We start from the raw sequence: 22,963 nt of genomic DNA, 5'->3' as shown, positions 1-22,963 counted from the left end.
AAATTTCAACATTCTACGGCTAATCGTTTTTGAGTTATGCGAGATACGTACGTACTTACAGTTGTCACGCCGAAACTAGTCAAAATGGATATTTCCGTTGATATTTGAAAACCGAAATTTTTCGCGATAATAATACTTCCTTTACTTAGTACAAGGAAGTAAAAACTGTTGGATTGTTATTTAATCGGTTTTACAAAGAAGAAGGCGGTTTTCAATTAACCTTGTATGTACAAATTTATTTATGTTTAAGCAATATATTTTTATAAAACGCTTGGATTTTGATGGTTTTGTGTCTATTTCATGCAAAATGAAGAATTACATTATTTTCTCAACGATTTGAAGATTTGTTTGTTTATCGTCGTCATTGCTTAGTAAGAGATTTTAATTTAACTTTTAATTTTGATATGTAAGTATGTCTCGGCTTATATCTTTTTGATATTCTATATCTTAATGTTTATGTCATTCTGATTTTCACCCAAAAATTCAGGAATATTTATTTTAACATGCCCAAATGTAAACTGTAGTTTTAAAAACGATTTAAATGAAAAAACCTTTTCCCTTATTTTATATTTTAAAAGACTGTACATGTATAAATTTGAATTAAATAATAATTTAAGTTCCGACGTGCAGAAATTTTTTTTCGGCCTCGACGTAAGACTACGTCGTTTTTATATTTTCTTATTTTCTGTTTAGCTATTCTGAGGTTTTTCGTTTTATGCGTTTCTTGCAGGCATTCTTACTTTCCCGTTTAGTGCTATAGCTGTAAAAGAGTTTAGTCCCGTTTAGTGCTATAGCTGTATTGTAATCGGTCCAGTTTGGGCATATATGCGATTTTCACCAGGTCTTGACGTTTTGATAACTAAGGAACCAAAAAAAACCGGATGGAAATTTTCCGGATATTCGTGTATACGTGTGTGTTCGGTGCCACTCTAAATCATATTATATCTCCAGAAGTACTGGACCGATTTTGACGAAACGTTTGAAGCATTGATGCCATTAAATTTTCAACTTAAAAGGGCTGGCAGATGAGGCTGTAGAACAAGGTCTCCCTCAGTACCTCCAGATTTCACCTAATTAAAGTCTTATTTTTCTTAGGCACATTTCTTAACAATTAAAAAATAATAATATTTGCAAAATCGCACCCCACCTCAAAAATGCTAGTGGCTAAGTGGTAAACTGCGTCAACAGTACCCACTGTCACACAAATAGCCCTGGTGTAGCACTGTCATACTAAATTAAGTTGTGTGTGAGTGTGTGTGTGTTTGTATGCGCGTATAAACCGCGTGACGGTAAAGTTCTACAACTGTGTTGTCAGCTTTTTTAAGATCTATCCGTATGTAAATGTTTAAAACAACCTATAAAATAATCGTAAAAATATTGATGAAATTCGTCGTTTTTAAGTTAGCGCCAAATTAAGAGAGTGTAAATTATTGATAATTGGTTTTAATTTGGCGCCGACTTCAAGATTTCTAATTTCAAAAAACAAATAAGGATCAGTTTTTATTTTTTTGTATGTTTATTTGATTTTTTTTTCTTGTACATCCTAGCCTTTTTTTATATATATATTTCAAATGCTCGTATTCCATGGATGAAATTATTTATTATCTGGAAGAAGATGCTTTAAAAATCGTGTAACCAGTTTTTTTTTTTTTTAAATAACTTACAAAGAAGCTGTAAAAAGATTTTTAACAAACTTTTTGTGATCTAAATAGATAATTTGAAGATATTTCTGTTCAGTTTCTTCGCATCAACTTGTTTGTTATATTTATTTTACTCTGAAACGTTTATGATGGGGCTTAATGATTTTTTTAATATTTGACCGGTTAAAAGGTAAATTCAAAAATGCCCTCCATGTCATCGATAACGGGGCTAATAGAGCATTGTAAACGTACCGTTAATGGACAATCTCATGAATGGAGAATACATCTGTAAACAGTAATTTATTATTACCCACGACGGATGCCCGGTATATGGGTAAGAGGTTGTGTGTGTTGTATGTGTGTGTGTGTGTGTGTGTGTGTGTGTGTATGTGTGTGTTATCATTTTCCTCAAAAAAACTACTGGACCGATTTCGATGCGGTTTTCTGATAACTGCGTTGTCAGCTTTTTTTATACTTAATGAATATGAAATTATGATTAAAAACTTCAAATTAGAATTGTTTTATTATTATTAAATTACACAGATTATTATATTTTTTCTTTGCTAAAATAAATGAAATTTCGTACAAGAAAGAAAAGAAAGAAGAAACGTGTAACATAACTTGTAAACTTTTATTTAAAATAAATTATTAATTCGATAGTTTTAAAAATTGATTAAATATTATTAACGATTACCTTAAATAAATTGTATCAATTTGTTTATATATACATTAAATAATAAACATATAAATAGTTACTTTTAACCAGTCATTTTTTTTTTTTTTTAGATAAATCATTCATTGTATAAAATTTTTGATCCTATTTATTTGTTCATTCATATCATAATGCTTAATATACATATTTTACAATATTAATAATTAAAGCTTTCTTTAATAGATAAAAAGAAATAGTAAACATACGTAGTTTATATTGAAAATGTATATAAGTATTTTTTTTTTTAATATCAATTTTCTAGTTTATACCGATTAGAAAATGTCATTCATTATAGAAATCAATAATTTTAATTGATTCATTAACATTGTCCGAATTTGATGATTGTGTACTTTTAGAATTGCTTTAAAATAGTAAGTAGTTTATACGCGCTTATCTTCATTGTTTTTTTTTTCTTTAATCACGTTCATTGTAATTTTTTTATGATATATTTACCAAAATTATATTTTATATAAAAAAATGTTTACAAATTAATTAGTATAAACATACACATAAAATATAATATTTAATGTATCACTATATTTCACGGACCGTAATTTCCATTAATAATTAATTTTATCCTATATTTTGTGTAAAATTTTGTATTCATATACTATTTTTGTGTAACTTTGTTTAATTAACTTACAAAATAGTAAAACTTTTATAACTGTTGAATGTACTGGCTAGTAGGATGAACATTAAGCAGCGATAGGATTTTGGCTATTATTTATTTTTTAATGAAATAGTGGATAACTATTTCATAACAGTTATATTTATTTTAAAATCGTTTATTCTGAAGATTGTGTTTTAGATTTTTCTAGGGTTTTAAGAGAGGACTAAGTGAATTATGAATTCAGGTAGTTTTTTTTCATTTAAATCGATTTATTTCAAAATAAATTCATGTGTTGTTTTTATTGAATAATCGAAAGCGGTTTTGTTTTAGAGAGGAACATTGATCCGTTGGTAATATTCTTATTGGTAAGGTTGTATTCCTGCGATAACTGAAGGATTTGTTGAATTTATTTAACTCATCTTAACCCAAATAAAAAATACAATACGTAAATTTTAAATAGAGTATATTAAAACAACAAAAAGTTTGCTTAAATTATAAATTTCCCTTAATTAATTTAGTTAAAAATTTATCTAGAAGAGGATTTAATAACGGATATAAAGTTAAATGGACGATTGTAATACTATAACGTTGATAAAATATTTTTTATACATGCTCCACAACTGATTTTAATAACATTTATCGTTATTTAATATTTTTTAAGTTCTTAATGTTAAAAACCGTTCGTTTTTTCTTTTCCGAATTTTTACCAGAATATTTCTTTTGTTGTAAAATTTTATGAGATGATTTAGTTCTATGTTATTAATTGCTGTATCGTAATTTATTCAAGTAACTATATTTGAAAATTAAATTAGAAATTTTCATTAAAAAATTCAGATTTCTGTGTAAAATCTTCGTGTGTATAAAATAAATAATTATTGAACTATCTTTTTTTTTTTTAAATTTAAAATTATATAAAATTATTAGTTACATAAATATTAACTTTCTCAATTTCTTTTCACTGGAGACACCCTTACGTTTATTTTTTTCTTATGCGGCTACCCAATTGAGAAAAAAGATGATGCAAGGTTTTTTTTTTACATTAGTTAGGTTTACTGAAAAAATCATGTAGTAATTTAGTAATTATTAGGATAAAAAAAATCTTCATTTCACCTCTTAAATTAATGTGTTTTTTAGTGAATATTTACTAGCTATTATTTTAATACGTAAATTATTTAAACAAAGATTAATGATCGAAAGATTTTTTTTTAACGATAGTGTAATGTATATTATTTTTATCTCCTTATAATTATTTTAAATAATTTTATGACCGAGAAAAGTCCGTTTTCTTCTTACAAAAGGACAGCTTGGGATTATTTTTTTCAATTAAATTTCCAAAATTATTTTCATAAATGTTATAATATAAGATAAATGTTTTTTTATTGTAATTATTTTATAATTCAAATTAAACAGCTCTTCATCCGTATAGATCATCACTAAAAATATTTTTTAACTACCCTTTTTATTGATAATTTTACTGCACCAGGTACGAAGTGTAGCTTACACCAAAAGATTTTTTTTCCGATTTGATAAATCTTGAAAAATTCTGGTTTATCTTAAAAAAAAAACGTGATATTTATCTGTAAAAATAATGATGTTTTTATTTTGGCTCACTAATTCCGATTTTTTTTTAACAGATCTAGAAATTTTTATAACAGTACCTTACAACATAGTAGTTGGTTTTTTATCAAAATTTTAATGTTTCAATAATACATTGATAAAAAAGGTTCAAACAGCAATTTTTTCACCTTTTTTTCAGTTTTGTTGTACATTTGTATAAAATAATTCTGTTTACTGAGGCAAAAAAATTGACTGTTTGGTTTATTAGTCGGTAGACTGTAATTGAGAAGTATTCCTATATATCATGTAGCTCGGTGTATTGGGCTGGCCGTTACATATAACCACGTTCCGAGTAAAATATATCTTGTCCCTGTCAAGAATTCTTATTTAATTTTAAAAAATTAAACAAAATGAACTCAATGGTTATATTTTCGATTTGGATACTTCTAGAAACATTATTTATATTGTATTTATTGAAACTACTAAAAGGAACGGTGTTCTTCTCAAAATAACGTTATAAATTATGGTGTATTATATACAATGTTTCCTGTATATCATCTGCCTCTCTGGCTTCTTCTATTAAATAACACATGTAAAAATCAATAACCAAATCGTATTACATTTGATAATTTTTTTTTTATTTTTTGGTATACTAAAAATATCAATTTTGGGGACGGAAAATAGCTTGTTATACAAAACATCTTAGATTGTTTTTAAAATAAGGCTCAGGTTTTTTTAGTAATTTATATATTATATATTTCTTAAAAATTCCGTAATTTTTTAGTACCAAAGTCCGACCGTTCTGAAAAAACCTATGTAATGATTAATGAGGAAAGTGGTCTGGGGAAATTTTATCGTTAAACGTTTTTTGCATTCGTAGGGTTTTTTTATTATACTGTTGTTTCGCACAAAAAAAAAGTGTATTTTAGCTTATTTTTAAAAGTTTTTTCGTGTTGTTTATTATTTTTGTAATTAGATCATTAGGTAATTTAAATTCTGTCTTTTAATTTATTATCATTATATAAAAAAATTATATTTAGATATTTTTTTATCAATATTTTTGTTATTTTGTATAAATACTGTAAAAATTGTTATTTTACTTTTCGTTAAAATACTGTTAAATCTAAAGGCTGAAATTATAAGTCTAGATTTGAACGAGATATACTTCATCTTTTATAATTATTTATGTGTTATTATAATTATAATAATTATATAAATCTATTTATTATACAATATTATATTAATTACTATAATACAGACAGATTTCGCACACATTTTGTTACATAGTTAACTACAAAAAAATTAACTTAAAATATTTAAATTTTTTTCTTCTCAAAATAAAAAAAAAGTAAAAAAATGCTAAGTATTGATAAAATGATAGATCAAAGCTTATTACTATTAAAGCATTAATTAATCGTTCAGTTTTCATTAGTTATATTTTTTTTTTTATAGTAATTGCTTAAAATTAACATCGGCATTTGTAATAAACCTGTAGCATTTTTATAAGTAAATTTCTTACCACTGATAGACAGAGAGAATATGGTAGGTACAGAGTGCCTAACAATTCGATTTACAAATTTCAACTCGATTTCCTTTGTTCAATATATAAAACTTTCAAAGAGATTTTTAATTATTCTGGCTGTTTTAGAGAAGTTTAGGAACAATAAACAATTTCTTTTTACTGACAAAAAAATGAAAAAATAAATTCGGGCGTACTCTATTGGTGATGAAAATAAATCGGTAATATTTCATTATTGTTGACAGCAAACTTTAATAAATGTATTGACATCTAATCCATCAGTCCTGCACTCCTTCAGAGCGCGTTTCAATATAAAGGTATAAATGAAAGAAAATAAATATTAAGAAATAATTAGAAAAAATCTTAGCAGATTATTTATCTATTTTTTATTTGATATATTGAAATAATTTCTCTACGTTTCCCCTTACAAATGTTTTGTAAAAAGCTCGTAAATCATTGATCGTCGACGCCTGGGGACTTTATAATAACAAGAAAAGTTTAACAAGATTACTTTTTTGGAACTTTTTACATTAAAAAAATTAGATCCCTTGTTTCTACTGGGTTTTAAATTTTATAGATTGATTTATTTGAATATATTCTTTTTTTTTTTTTTTTTTACATAATTTAATAATAGTTTTTTTCTACAAAAAAACCGAACCAATTTCTATAATTAGTTTTGATTATTTACGCGTTGATTTTATTTGTTCGTTTTACAGACCATTACTTTTATGTATGCCCTACATATACTTGATAAAATTCCAAAATAATTTTTCACATCAAAAGAGAAAAAAAACTACTTTATATTTGTATCTTCAATTATAAATATTTCATCAACAGTACCTAAATTAACAATATTTTATTACAAATTTCGTTTAAATAGGCTTTAAAATTAATCACAAATTGAAATGTGATTTTGTTTTATTTATATATAATTATGACACTAGTGATAAGGATAATATTTTTTTTTTTAATATAAATTGATAACAGCTATTTAATAACTTGCAAATGTTTTATTAACTTATTTTATTTTTTTATAATGTTCTTTGCGATGTTTTTGTTCATGTTGACAGGCGGTATAAATGAAATAAATCATTAATTTTTTACGACAAATCGAACCAATTTTATTTTAGTTTAACGATATATTTTAAAGTTACGTAACAACGATTAGCGGCGATTAAAGCTGTTTTAATAGCGGTATCAAGTGTCCGACCGTCCCGCTGTTTATAGAAAATTTTATAAAATCTCATCCGATTGTTGAAAATAATTCTACTAGGTCGAAAAAAATTGTTTCTAAGGGTTGTAATTGTATGAATATTATTTGTTTTATTTTTTTTCTTAGACTAAATTATATTTATAATCTTACAGATTTAAATATTGCAAAACATATTTTTAATAGTTTTTCATTATGTACGTAACATCTTACTTTATCATTCTGTAACGTCATCATCATTAGACCAAACAGTAAAATTATATATGTAAACATAAATAACTTGAAGTATATTTATTTATAATGCATCATTTGAATAAATGTAAGTTAAACGTGGGATGATCATTAATTAAAATTTACCAATTTATATAGGTAAAGCTGAATAGAAATACGGTTTGAAAAATCATCGTATTTAACGTGAAAGTAAATAAATTAAGTAAAAATATTATTATACTTTTTTTTTAATTTTAATTATGTGTAAAACAACACATTTTTCTTGTTTAAATAATAATTTTAACATTTTAAAAAATTTATACTCTGAAAGGATTTTAAAAATGTTCAATTTTCATCGATCCATAGATTTCAGTTTGTTGATGTAATAACTTTCTTCATATTAACTTTCTGATGCGTTAATACATGTTTTTTTATGGAAATTATTTTGTTATTTTATATATTTATATTTCACCCTAATGTGTACGTTGCAATGTGTTCAATTAGTGAACAATGAAATGAAGATGATTTGTATAACGTATAAATGAGGTGTAGTCTTGTGGAGACTCAGGCCGACCATTCCTAAGACGTGTGATTGAACCCCAACCTCCAGAGTACACCGGTATTCACTGTCTAGTATTCAAATTCGTATAAAAGCGACTAATTTTTATTAGGGTTTAAACTTAAGAACTTTCGACTTCGAAATTCAGCTGTTAAACAACTGATTTGCGACGAGTTAACCACTAGATCAGCTCAATGGGCTTTACATATACAAAAAAAAAGAAAATCGTTGAAAAACGAAACGGAATGTTTTGATAATTATTTAACAGTGATAAAAGGTTAATAGAACCTTTACGAAAAAAAGTTCTATTGATGCACAAATCGTTAAAATTAATTTTATAAAAATTTGAAATTATTAGAATTTTCAATATTAATGTAATTTTTATTAATCAAAATGGTTATAAAATTTTGTCAGATACAAGTTTTCAATGTAAGATTTTTTAATGTTTAAAAAATTTCAATATAGATTCAGCAGTTTCTTTTATTTAAATTTTACTTATAATCACGCTTTCCTTTTAGATCTTATGTACGTTATGTGCATCTGAATTTATACAGCTATTTTTGCATAATTAGGTATTTTTAAAAAATCGTTTTGAATTTGTATTGCACTTTTTAACACTTGATTTGGAACAGTGCCCTTACATTTTAAACACTACGTATTAATATATTTGTAAATCATACCAATTTAAAAGAAATTAAAAAAATTTTAATCTTTTTAACCGTATTTTTATACGCATATTTTTAAATGATTGAACTACTTGTTAATCAGATTACAATAGTACGGTTTTTATCTCCATTGTTGTGTTGTTGTAATATATACATTTTTTATAATAAAAAAGAAGCAAATAATTAATTAATAGCGCGATACAAGATTAATTTTAACCCACCGGGTTGGTTTAGTGGTAAAGTTGTCGTCGTAAATCAGTTGATTTCGAAGTCGGAAGTTCTCAGGTTCAAATCCTAATATTGATTCGAATTTAAATACTAGATCGTGAATACCGGTGTTCTTTAGTGGTTGATTTTCAATTAACCACACGTCTCAGGAGTGGTGGGCTTGAATTTGTTCAAGAGTACACATTTACCGGTACAGTTTCATTACACTTATAAGTTGCTAATGACTAATTGTTGATGCGACTATAAATAAAAGCATTAAAAAAAAAAAAAAGATTAATTTTATTTAAATTTGGCATGTATTCTTTTTTCTTTGTGTAATTCAATATATCTTTTAACAGTTTTTTTAATTCAGAATAAAATTATCTTACAAACTAAAATTTATTGAATACTTTTTAGGTGTAAGTAAACAAAAAAATAACAATTTTTTAATAAATATTAAAAATATTTTAATAAAAGTGAGAATGTACGTACACGTTATAAAATTATAATAATTAAATAAGAAACGACGATATAAAAATATAAATATCGTTTATTAAGATAAAAAGAACAATTCTATTTACTATGATCTTTTTTTTACAGTATAACATTTTGTTTACTTTAATTTTAGTTGAACTACTTCCGAATTGAAATATATACTTCAACAATCTTGCAATGTACTGTAAAGTAATTATATTTTTAAAACCATTTATTTAATTCAGTTTCATGTTATTTATTTATTTTTCATTTTTTTGATTTATTGATAAAAATTGATTGACACTTACTTGGAAGCCGTTCGTACTAACGTCCAATCATAACCTTGTAGAACTTTGATGACCGCTTTATTAATTTGTTCATTTTCTTGTATTTTAGCGCGATTGACTGCTGCTTTAGCTGCTGCAGTCACGTTAGCTACAGTGTTTGCTGAAATATTTAATACGGGTCTTGAAGTTCCCATCGATTCTACTGTAACATTAGTCGGTTTATTACGAGACGACATCTCACGCGCCGCACATAGAATCACAAACACTGGTATTCTACTACTAAATTCCTTCTTCACTTCTTCACTCGGTCCAGATACGATACTAACGCCTTCATTATCCCCACCACAAACATATTTACTACTCCGTCCTACAAAAAAAAAAAAATATATATATATACCCCTACCAATATAATATATTAATTATCATGATTCAATCCCACTTCCTTTTTCACGCATCTTCTTATCAGACATTAAATTGATCAAAATAAATAATTTTTTTTTTAATATTATTATTTCACAGTTCTTAAACAGTGTTATCAGAAATAATTTTGAAATTATATTACTTTCATTCAATGACTCCTTTCTCGACAGAAAGTTTAATTATAGTTAAATTAATTAAAGCGACTTTCAATAAATCTTTTGTTTTTATAATTTTAATGATTAAATTGCACATTTGGTGCATTAACTACTTGTGTCTGTTTTTTAGTAAGCTTTTTTTATAATTAAAACTGTAATTAATAAATTAACAAATTACAGAGCGTACTTATTCGTTGCATCGCATGATCATTCACTTTGAATCAAATAAAATTTTAAAATAAATAAAAAATTATTATCTTCATTTCTTTAGCAAAAATATTTCATTTAAAGTTTTTAGTCTTTATAATATGTAAATTACTTAATATCGAATTTGTTTAATATATTAGGTATATTTTATAAGAAAGCTACCTACTGTAATGGGTACCGGATTCGACTTTCCGAAAATTTTGATATATCTTCGCGTTTCACATCCCCCAGACCGCAAAACCACCGTCAATTCTATACTTTATATACACATATATATATTATTCCCTTAGTGAATATTAGTTCATAATAGTTGTTTCCTGTACATATTTCACTTTCTTGTTGACACGATAACTGCCGTAATTTTGCGCCAATCACTTTCAAATTGTTCCTTAAAAATAACTTGTCCCAAAATCTCGGTCGAGTTCGTTAACAGCTAAAATCGGACCATGGTGGTGGAAAAAAGGGGGCTTTTCCAAAAAATGAAATACTGTATAACTTTCTTATTAAGTAAAATATCGAATTCGTTTAAAGTTCTTACTATTCTTTGGATAAACGTCTAAAACTTATCTTTGTAAAGATTTTTTATATCACCAACCATTGGCTCAGAGGGTGGAAAAAATTGGGTTTCTAAAACCAAAAAAATCATAATTTATAATAGGCACAGTATCGAATCGGTTTAAAGTGGTCGTTAGTCCTCTAAACATTACCTAAAACCTTTGTCTGAAACAATTTTTAATTTGACCAACCCTTACGGCAAGGGATGACCAAAATTTTGCTGAAATTGTAAGAAGATGGGGCTTTTAGTATGTTAAACATGTGAAACTTTTTCACATGCAACCATTGTATTGACTAAATTTGAAGTTTTTCTTAGCTTTAAGGTGGAAATATTTTTATCGCCTACTTCGCACCATTGAAATCTAACTCCGGCTTCCGGCGTGCCGAAAGGGATTTTTTTTGTTGATACAATTAAAGAACAAAATTCAAATGGTTTGTATAACCTGTCATGGAACAGCGTAATTTCGAGAAAATAAATTAAAACTTTTCAATAGTTTTGTTTGTTTTTTTTTTTTGACATATTCTTATCGATCTCCTTTATAATTTTGTTTCTCTTAAATATTTATAGCTGTTTTATTAAAAAGATATTATTTTTGGTATCTTCACAGATAGTTTCTGCGAAACGAATTTAAAAAGTAGTTTAAGAATAAGGTCACGTCATCTACTGATCTGCCCGGCTTAGGTATCATCACTATTTTGAGTCCCTCTGATAATACGTCGTTCGAAGGATACCTTTTAATAGTTAAATCATATAAATTACGGCCTTAGATGAGAGCACAACAAACATTTTATTGGTAACCAAGTTAAAGCTCTTTGAGTTCAGTTCCTTTCCGATTACTTCCCTAGATGAGAAAGGCTTAATCGGGGAAGACTCATCGGAATCGGGCCGTCTAAGAAGTCCAAAATTTCCTCTTCACCAGCACTATAGATTTTAAGCGACTGAAAGACCGATCACGAATCACCAGCAAAAAGGACGGCCTTCTCATTGTCACTTCTAGCCTAAGACCCGTCTGACTTCTTTAGTGGAGGGAACTGAGGCGATGGCCGCTGAAATTTTCTCGTAGCCTTTTACAAACAGTGGTTGTATATTTTTGAAGATGAAAAATTACTGAGGTAATTTTTAAACGTCTCCTCCTTGAAAGACTTCTTCTCCTATAACATTGCCATTTCATCCTGACCCACGTTTAGGTTGAAATTAGATCCATTATTTCTCGTGGATAGTGTCCGCTTCACCTTGCCCTTCGTTTTTGATCTCAGGCGTTGAGCTCCAGGCTGTTGCCTTTAATTCTGAGGTTAGATATCCGGTCGCATAATATATATCAGCCGAATTATTCAACTCGGTGGATACGACCAGTTCATTCTCGATCCAGCTTCTGGTATAACGTATAATGTATTAACGTGTTTCAAAACATAATAGTGATTTGAAAATACTTTAGATTAATGTAATATAGATTAATTAATTTTTATTTTTTATTTTTTTCAGACAAGATTTAAAAATCTAAAAAATTAGGAATAATTGAAAAGATAAGCTTTTTCATATAAAAGTAAATATGTTGATATGAAAAAATAGTTTCCAAATTTTTTTTTCAATTTAAGATTTTTTTAAAAATTGGCTTGAAGAGGCACGCCGCTTTTTTCTACACTAGGGACTTATCTCGACTTAATAACCTTCACCAAACAAGTAATATTAAAAATATTTTGTGGTAAATGAAAATTTTTAATATATTAATGGAAGTAAAATATAATTACATGTATATGAATAATATACGAATTAGAATGACTGCGTATTTATTTGTTCCGGTGTTACTTGAAACTTAACAAAACTGATAAGTTTTGTTAAGTCTAAATCACCTTTAAAAAATCATTCACATCTCCTGATGATGAATTATTTTTTTGTGAACATATTCAGTGAACTAAGCGAATACGTTTTGCTGTGAATTTACTTTGTCGAGTAAGGCTTAAACCGAAAGTTTGTATTTTACGTCGTAAATGATTATTTAGTAATTTTTTGAGTCGCTGATTTTTATCACTGTATTAAAGATGGTTTTATGATTATCAGTAAGAATATTAAGAAACCAGGCAATTTTAATTTGATATTTCATTAATGAAAATCAAGAAACATTTTGAATTAATGAAGATCAGAGATTAAATACAAAATTTTATTGTTTCAAAATTTTCGTTCATATACGATGAAGGAATTTTTTTCATAAAATAGTCTGATGTAGACACCACATGACTTCCTTGTACCCCTATTAAATTAAATATACATATCTTTTGCTGCACTTCATTTAAACTTATTTCATTTGAAAGTGAGATACGATCTTCCTATTTTGTAATAAAGTAGACAGTTACAGAATTGTATTGTGGTAGACACCACATTGCATACATTTTTTTGTGATGTCCTTATCAACATTTTATATTAGTTTATACTGTTTAGTTTCACGTCGCTCAAGTAGTTAGTGGTGTAAGTGAGAAAGTGTCGGATCCATAACCACGCACACGTCGGTTTAAATCCGACTTCACATACTCCTACAAATATATTTTTTAACTTTTTTTTTTTAATTTAAATATATTGATTTTGTACTGATTTATTAATAATTAAACTCCGTAAAAATTGTTGAATTAAAATGAAAAGAACATAAAATTTTATTTCTCTAATAACTTCTAATTATTTTCATTTTTTTTATTGTTATTATTAAATTATTATTTATTGTAATTTTTTTACAATCTGAGGTAAATAATTATTAATAAATAAATACATTTAAGTTAAAATAAAGGAGATGAAGTCGAATTCGAACCGACGTGCCTTCCCCCTGTAAGAGCTAAATATTCCATTAGTTAAACCTTTATTATTTGGTTATAACTCTGAAACCAATGAAAATAAGTGCAACTTATGATACATCGTTGAAAAGCTCTCAATAAGGGCTTATTACTGCAGATAAGAAAAAGTCCAAAATCTAATTTTTTTGGATTTTGGACTTTTTTAGAAACTTTTGGTCCTGTCGATTGCTATCAAAAGGGGTGGTGCACAACTAGATGTTACAACAGTCCTAAATCCAAAAATTCAACATTCTACGGCTAATCATTTTTGAGTTATCCGAGTTACATACGTACATACATATGTACGTCGCGCCGACAGATGTCACGCCAAAACTAGTCAAAATGGATATTTCCGTTTTGAACGGAAAAACCGAAATTTTTCGCGATCACATTACTTTGTTTACTTCGTACAAGGTAGTAAAAACGTAAAAAAAGTCAAAATATATTAAATCAAACTATTTATAAGTCACTTAAATAAGAATGTTTAGTTAAATCTGAGAAAAGAATTCATTTTTAAAGTGTCTTCTCCATTATAAAGGATCATTTTTTTTCTTTGGTGATATTTTGAATCTCTGACAAGTTACATTCACAAAATGTTTACAGCTTCTTAGTAAAATGTAGATAAGAGGGCCGTTCGGAAAGTTCTCGGCCAGACAAAGGAAACAGATTTTTTTTACCGTAGTCTCCTTGCAATTTGTTACAGTTAGACCAACAACTTTTCAACTTTAATATATTATCTCAACTGTTAAAGTATAATGCGGATTTATCCAACCCAGAAAAATAAACGGTTACCACAGTTTTGACTTATCATTTGAAGTGAATTTTCCATTCAGCGAATCATTTCATCAGGATTTGGAAGAAGAAATCGCTGGGAGTCAAATACAATTTGGTTGGAGCAATTCGAAGCGTAGATCATAGAATTTTTCCGTAAAATCCCGAGACGAGTATGCAGAAGACGAGTATGGCAAAACAACACTTAATTTTTTGCCAGATCTGGACGTTTAGCCTGAATAGCACCCTTCAATCGGTCTAGCAGTGAAGTACAGTACTCCTCGGCTGATGGCCCTGCATTTTTGCAGGTAGTCTATGAGCACCAGTCACGAGAATTCCATAAAACCGAAGCCGTGCCTTTTCCTGCAGATTGAACCGTTTTCACTTTTTTTAGCACGCTTTTATCCTCCCCCATCTCTGTTTAGACGGCTATTTGGTCTCTGTAGTAGTAATGGTGTAATAGTAATGTAGTCTAATGGAAATATCGTACTTCATTAATTATTATAAAACGTTTAAGAAATATAGCGGAATCGCGTTTAAAAAGTCTAGACATTTTTGTCTAGACTTTTTAAGTGTACGGTTTTTGAAGTGTACGGTCGTTTGCGTTTTTTGTCGACTGTTAACAAATATGGCGCGGCGCCCAATGAGCAGAAAGGATTTTCGTACCCAAAACTTTGTGCAAAATGTAGTGGATGCGATCTATCACGATCTTTGCGATGTCAACAAGCTCACGTACCTTCAGCCGGCGATCATTTAATATGGTATTGTGGATGTTTGGGACGATTTTGCCGTCGTTTAAGTTCAGCAGAACACATTTTTACAGTAGAAAAAGAAGGGAAAGAATCTTTAAAAGCGGAATCTTAATTCTTTTTGTTTTACCCATCGAGGTTAAATCTATAATAGTTTTGTTAAGCATGGCCTATTGGTAGAATAAACATATAAATATAGTTTTTTTACAAAAAACCGCTTATCAGTAACTGTTTTTTTTAATTTATATTATATAATATATATTATATATATATTTTTTATATTATATATATATTTTTTTTTTTTTCAAATATTATAGTTAATTTTTAAATAATTTGTAACAGGTTTATCTTTAGCAATTTTCTTGATCATAATTTTTAAGAAATCTGGCAATTTATCAATTGGATTATTACTGTGAATAAAAACGTAATGAGATCTTCTAGCGAGAAGATGTAAAGCTCGCCAACCAAAGTTAATGTCATTCACGTGTTTGTATTCAACATCGACCATGACAGCTGGGTCAGACTGTTCAATAACCTCTTTAAAATATATCTCTAGAGATGGTAGGAAATCTCTTTCTTTAGCTCTGCAAGCTTCTAAATTGTCTGGCAAATGATTCCATAATTTTTTTTTCAATTCAGGGTTTCCCAATATATGGTTCTTTTGAACAGCAGCTTCCTTCATTATTTTTTCTAACCTTTTACGGGGTCTTTTATTGAATCAGTGACTGACGTCACCACAAACTAGCAATTAAACGCATGCATCTGAAATTTTACGTCTTCTAAAGGAATACTTGAAAAGTATCGTAGTCACTTGATGAAACTTCCCCCATCTCTGTGTCAAACCGAGAAATTTCCTAAAGATCTTAGTAGTTTACATAAATAAATATTTCATTTTGATCGATACATTACATAAATTACCTCGGTCATGGATAGGTGTGTTATATTACATGAATAAAAATGTGACCCATTATTTGTCTGCATGGAACAAGGGAAATTATGGTCAAACTTTACACAGTGCAGCATCACAGAGTGTACAATTATCAAATAAAAAATAAATGTGATTGAAGTTTACATTAATTATTTAAAATACATATCACGTTAAATTATATTAAACTAAAAACGTTAAAATATTAAGTTCAAAAAATCTGCAAACTAAATCGTAATTCAGAAGATTTGGAGCTCTTTTTCTATGTACACATAAAATGGAAAAACAGAAAATTCAGCATTTTTAAAAAATTTTTTAATTAATATTATTTAAAACCGGAAGAGTAATATTTTTTTTTCTGCAAAATAAAACCTTTTAAATGGTTTTAAGTAAACTTATTGGAAGATTTTTTTTTTAACGGGTCGGAAATGTAATGCAAACTGGAATGAAAACATAATAAGTCCCTTTTATTTCTCGTAAGCCTAAGTATTGTATTGAGTTGTTCGAAAATAGTTTTGTTGTTAATAATGCTAGAAATAAATATTGCTATTTTTTACGAATATTATTCTTATATAATATTATTTTTAGCAAAAATTACGTATTCATAAATATAAATTACATGAAGTTTTACTTTACTAAATATCGGACAACATGTTTCATATTTTTATGGCATCAAACAATCTCACAGCCTATTTTTATATTTTGAAAACTGTTTTGAGGCAGCCCCAAGAAGTAATGTTACAATTTAAACGGGAATGTAGTAAGCATAATAAAGGTTTTTAAATTATGACAAGATTAGCTTTCTATTAAGACTTTTAGGATTTTACTGTTAATAAAATCAATTTGGTCGTCCTCACTAGAATTTGTCATCCAGCAAACACTCAAAAGTTTCGCACTATTGATAATAAATACGAGTATATAATACTATTGTTATTGTAATGGAAATTTACTTACGCGATTAGCGATTAGCAATTGAGACGCTCAATGAAACGTTTTTATTCTTGTTTGTATGTTATATTAGTGTTTTATTTTTACAATCTAGTGAATAACTTTTTGAACTTCTATCATTGAACTTCAATTTTATTTCGCATTTGCAGAGGTAGGAGAGTCACAATTTTTTAGTAGCATCTGTACTTACATACTGTATACATAATTTTTGTTTTCTGTTTTTAAAACGCATAAATATGTTCTATTTTCTTGTTATCTTTGCATTTTATACAAAACTAAAGCAAAACCCGATTATTTCAGTCCTTTTACATTATAATATTAGTCCATTATTTGAATTTGAGTGTGTTTTTTTCCTTTTTACATAATTACGTATGAATATGAAAACTTTTTTTTAACCTCCGGCCGGATGAAAAGCCAAGACCCTACCACTCGCGCCACGGAGGCCGGCGAATATGAAAACCTGTTTTAATAAAACTTTCAAAATAATCTTATTTTAGATTGCTGTCTTGAACTTGTATACCTTAGCTTTGACTAATCTTACTATACCTGAAATACTTACCTTTTTGAAGTAAACACTGGTTTTTAATATTTACTCACTTATAGTACACAAAAACCGCTATCCGTTTGGTAAAGATTTATTTTAAGCCGTTAGGAGAGCAATTAAATGGAGAACTAAGATCCCACACTCATTTAGGCAAAAAACTATTTCTTCTGATTTATTAGTCTATGGAGCATTTAGCGAAAAATTTTAGTAAATTAAAATTCAAGCAAATTATATAACTTCGTAATTTTTTTTATAATTTCTTACGTAGACTTCTTTATCTTACAGAATAGTTTTTTGAGACCTACTCAAGCATTTTAGGGATGCATTTTAGTAAGGTTTCACGGGAACAATAGCTAAAGAAAATAAAATTTGAAACTTTTTTTAAAATTTTGACAGCTTTTCTTAAAGAGTACTAAATAAGAACTGTTAAATAAAGGTAAGTAATAAAAGTTTGTAATAGCTTACGGTGGTTCCGGAAGCCAAACAGAAAAAAGTAATAAAAGTTTAATTTCGTAGGTTTGTCTTATCAGTGTACTCTAATAAGCTGAAAAACTACTTAACCGATTTCACTGAAAATTTCACAATTAATTATAAGTTTTCCCCATGAATGGTTACATATTATTAGTTCCATAATATTTAATAATATGATATTTAATCGCTTAATCACTCTCTTTTTCTGTTTAACCCCCGGAACCACCCTAAGGTATTACTTCAGAGGATGAATGAGGATGATATGTATGAGTGTAGTCTTGTACAGTATCAGGTCGACCATTCCCGAGATTTGTGGTTAATTGAACCCAACTACCACAGAACGTCGGTATCCACGATCTATTATTCGAATCCATATAAAGGCCTTTACTAGGATTTGAACCTTAGAAGTCTCGTCTTCGAAATCAGATGATTTGCGATTATGAGTTCACCACTAGACAAACCCGGCGGGTTACATAGTAACTGAGAAATATAGACGATATCTCTCGATATATAAAGTAGGTTATTTATTTATACATTTTTTTTTTTTTTTTTTGTTGGCAAAGTTTGAATTGTGGTAAACATTTTGCCAATAGCGAAGCATTGCCGGGTTCACTAGTATATTGATGAACATTTAAAATTGTACATTTTCATAATTTTTTTCTAAGAAAAAATACATTCATTTAAAAATAATTTTTAGCTATTTTTTTATGTTATTTTATTTTATTTTTTCAATTATAACGTTAGGACTCCTATTATACACCTATAAACTCTACAAAGCATTTTATTCGACAACCCAACATTTCGAGGAAATGGCACGAAATTTATAAAGTTAGAAGGGTATAAACAAACACGCAACCTAATTACTGTATACTCTTCTCTGGAGTAGTTCAGTAAATAAATATCCCTTTGATTGTAATCACAATACAGTAAGTATCGTTTATAGTGACATCGGATATAATGACATATCGGATACAGTGACCAAAAACGTTCTCTTTATTGGTATGGTATGCTCTTTAATACATAAATTTAGTATGTAGGCCATATTGTTTATAATTACATCGGTTGTAGTGAGATATTGGATATTGTGACATTTTTCTACTGTAATGCAACATTTTATCGCTTATAATGACGGACGGAAGTGACTCGTCAGTAACGTAGTATATCTACATTGTAGCAACAGAAATATTTTGTTAACATGAGTCACCTTTTCCTTTTTACCTGCGTACAGTAAATATCGTTTGTAGTGACATCGGATATAATGATATATCGAATATAATGATCAAAAACTTCTCTCTTGGTTAGTCTGGTATGCTGTTAATGTATAAATAACTACACCATTACATTGCTTATAATGAAATCGGTCGTATTGACATATCGGTTATTATGACTTATTTTTTCTCTCTGTAATTCAACATTTTATCGTGTATAATGACGGACAGAAGTGATTCATCAGTAATGTAGTATACAGTATATCTACATTGTAGTTGCAGAAATATTTTGACGGTTCCTTTTTTTACATATGTACTGTAGTTCTTTTTTTAACTTCGTGTACCAGATTATTGTAAACTGAAGTAGTTACATTCAGCTGTTATTAATCTTTCGCTGTGGTGTATCATATCGTGAGGGTACAGTATTTTATTTTACGTATCCTGTGTAATTCATTCAATAGTGATTTAATTATAACTTCGCGAAAACCATTCACGATAGAGGAAAAGGCACATTAGCAGGAGGTTAGAGAATAGCGAAACTAATAAGGACATGGCCCAAGAATTAGGCGTAGGTTATTTGACAATATCGGTAATATGGAAGAACCGTGAAAAAATTAGGAAACATTTTGAAACAAATTCTGTGAATTTAAAAAAATTACGACCTAGTCAACATAATGATGTAAAGCAAAATAACCGACTTTTTGTAGAAAAAGTAATTTTTACAATATTTCTCTATCTTGTTATACTCTACCGTATTTGTATTTATTATTGTGTAGGTTTTTTTTTGGTACTTACCACCACCGCAGCCTACAGCTTTATTTAAAAACGAAGTAGTCAATCGGATTTCGGTAGAAAATGAACAGTCTTTATTAATTTTAATAAATGGTTATTATATTTATTTATTTTATAAATATAATTTAACCAAACTTAACCTACGCTCGCTAACCTTGATTAATTAACACCGTAATTTTTTGAGTATTTATTTAATATATTCAGTAATTATTGCAATTATTTATTATTTAAATAATCAAAACACTCCTGTTAATTAGTCAAGGTTAGCGAACGAAGCGAGCGTAGGTTAAGTTTGGTTAAATATTTATAAAATAAATAACCATTTATTAAAATTAATAAAGAGACTGTTTTGAATCTATGTTAAACTCTTATATCGGCCCATTTTCCACCGAAATCCGATTGACTACTTTGTTTTTAAATAAAGCTGGCTGCGGTGGCGTTAATACGTAAGTACCTTTTTTTTAATAATATTTTTGCGGAAATAAATTATTTTTAATAATTATTACTGTATTACAATACCAGTGAAGATGGCTTATTAACGTATTACCATTAAGCTACATCGGTTATTGTGATTATCGGTTGTAGTGATCTAAAATCGTCGGTCCCTTGGTATATTACAGTAAATATAATCGATATTTACTGTATAATTATATTTAATTTTTTAAAGTTATGTAACTAAATGTGTCTGTAATTATACAGAAAAAAAATAAGCATTAACCTATGTCAGAGTACTCAGAAACGTATGAAGGTAGTTCCAAAATCGGTCGCAAGATCAAAATTTAGCTTAGTTTTAGGTAGATTTCATAAAAAAGCTACCTATTGTAATTGGTACCATGATCTGACATCCGAAACATTTTGACATATCTTCGCGTTTCACATCCCCCAGACTCCAAAACCACCGTCCAAAAAAGTTCATACTTTTTGTGGACGCGATAACTCCCGTACTTTTACGCCAACACTTTCAAATTGTTCCCTAAAAATAACTCAACAAAAAATTTCGGTCGAGTTCATTAACGGCTAAAATCGGACCGTGGGAATGGAAATGGTTTTTCGCAAAATATTTCTATAACTTTTTTATTAAGTAAAATATCGAATTCATTTAAGTTACTACTGTTCTTCCGATAAGGGCCTAAAACTTATCTAAGTAAGTAAAGTTTTTTTTATATCACCAACCATTGACCCAGGGGGTGGAAAAAATGAGGTTTCAAAAACCAAAAAACCATACCTAACTTAATAAGCACAGTATCGAATCGGTTTAACGTTAATCCTTTAAACATTACCTAAAACTTTTGTCTGAAACAATTTTTGATGTGACCAACCCTTACGGCAAGGGATGACTTAAATGTTGCTGTAATTGTAGATGGGTCTTGCCGTATGCTAAACACGTGAAACTTTTTGTCACATGCAACCATTGTCATATTGAATAGATTTGAAGTTTTGTTTAACTTTTTAAGGTAGACTTTTTTTTACCCCCTACTTAGCACCGGTGAAATCTACTTCCGTATTCCGGCGTGCCGAAACGGATTTTTTGTAGTGAAAAAGTAATTTTTGTTTTTGTAAAAGTTACGCAATATTTTAATAGATTTGTACTGAAAAAAATTCCCGTGAGCGACTTAAATTATGTTTACCTTGCAAGAACGAGACATTATTTACAGTTATTAGACCTTATTTACATCCATTAATCCTATTATAATTTCGAGATTTTTTTTTAATCTCAAATATCTTAAATGTATAGGTCTAAATTGTTAACTTTAGTTGATCGCTTATAATTTAATAATTGATTAATGTTTATAATATTTTACTACTGATTTATCTTGACGAATGTTATTTAGTAATTACTTTGTGGAAACACCTTTTCTGTTTCATTGAATAATAAAAAAGAGTAGCTTGTATTTAGATTTTAAATAAAATCTGTTGCAATTAATATCTGTTATCTTGTGCTGTTGCGCTGTTACATTTTTAAGAGAACGTATAACACCAGTAATGTATGTCCTCGTATATATATCTTACCAGAAGCTGCTATTGGCTACACTTATATGAATCTGTACCGCCATGCGTAAATTTATTTATTTATTTTTTATTCTTTTTACTCGATCGTTCGTTTATATATAGCGTGACTAAAATAATCTATTTTTTTTATAAAAAGAACAAATTTATGTGTTTTATCTATTATTTTCCAGTATCTAACCATTGTAAAAAAAAACCTGTGAGTTTTTTACATGTAACTGTGCTTAGAAGTTCTTGAACGAAATTTAGCCGATAAATTCTTTTTCATATAGTTTGATTATTATTTTTGTAATAATTTAATTAAAGTTGTGGTTAAAAAATTTCTATGAAAAAATTTTTTTTTTCTTTACTTTTTTATTTCTTTCACTTTTACAAAATTAATAATTAATGGAGTAATCCTAATACTAATTATAATATTACTTAATTTAATCATACTTAATTTAATATTGTTTTATAATACAATTTAATATTTATTACTTAACTTAATTATACTTAATTTATATGATTTGTAAAAGATGAAAGATTAGGTGTCCACAAGGGTCTTGCCCGTTTTGTGGCACCATCCCTTTATTATTAATCTTTTTAGTTAGAGTAAGGGGAAAAAATATCCCAAGAATATTACATTTAGAGGAATATATTTATAAAATTTAACTCTATTTTGTGTACTTTTCGCTTTTTCCGTTGACTAAGATAAGATTTTAAAATCATTTAACTTTTTCTTCACCAAAATAGGATTATCAT

At 27.9% G+C, this 22,963-nt stretch overlaps 1 protein-coding gene and 1 long non-coding RNA gene across 3 annotated transcripts in view; one reads left to right on the top strand and one right to left on the bottom strand.

The window, feature by feature from the left end:
- The window catches only part of LOC142326211 (uncharacterized), an 89,073-nt gene extending 79,096 nt beyond the window's left edge, over positions 1-9,977 (bottom strand). Inside the window, exon 1 of the mRNA XM_075368496.1 lies at positions 9,672-9,977. Coding sequence (XP_075224611.1) covers positions 9,672-9,886 — 215 coding nt within the window. The 5' untranslated portion in view covers positions 9,887-9,977. The remainder of the gene's footprint in view (positions 1-9,671) is intronic.
- Positions 1-22,963, top strand: part of LOC142326212 (uncharacterized) — a 148,669-nt gene that overhangs the window by 92,346 nt on the left and 33,360 nt on the right. The gene's annotated exons all lie outside the window — the stretch shown is intronic.

Source organism: Lycorma delicatula, chromosome 6 (genome assembly GCF_047948215.1).
Source record: "Lycorma delicatula isolate Av1 chromosome 6, ASM4794821v1, whole genome shotgun sequence".
In the NCBI taxonomy this organism is placed as follows: domain Eukaryota; kingdom Metazoa; phylum Arthropoda; class Insecta; order Hemiptera; family Fulgoridae; genus Lycorma; species Lycorma delicatula.
The sequence above is the reverse complement of the archived record's forward strand: the minus strand, read 5'-3'. Positions and strand labels throughout refer to the sequence as shown.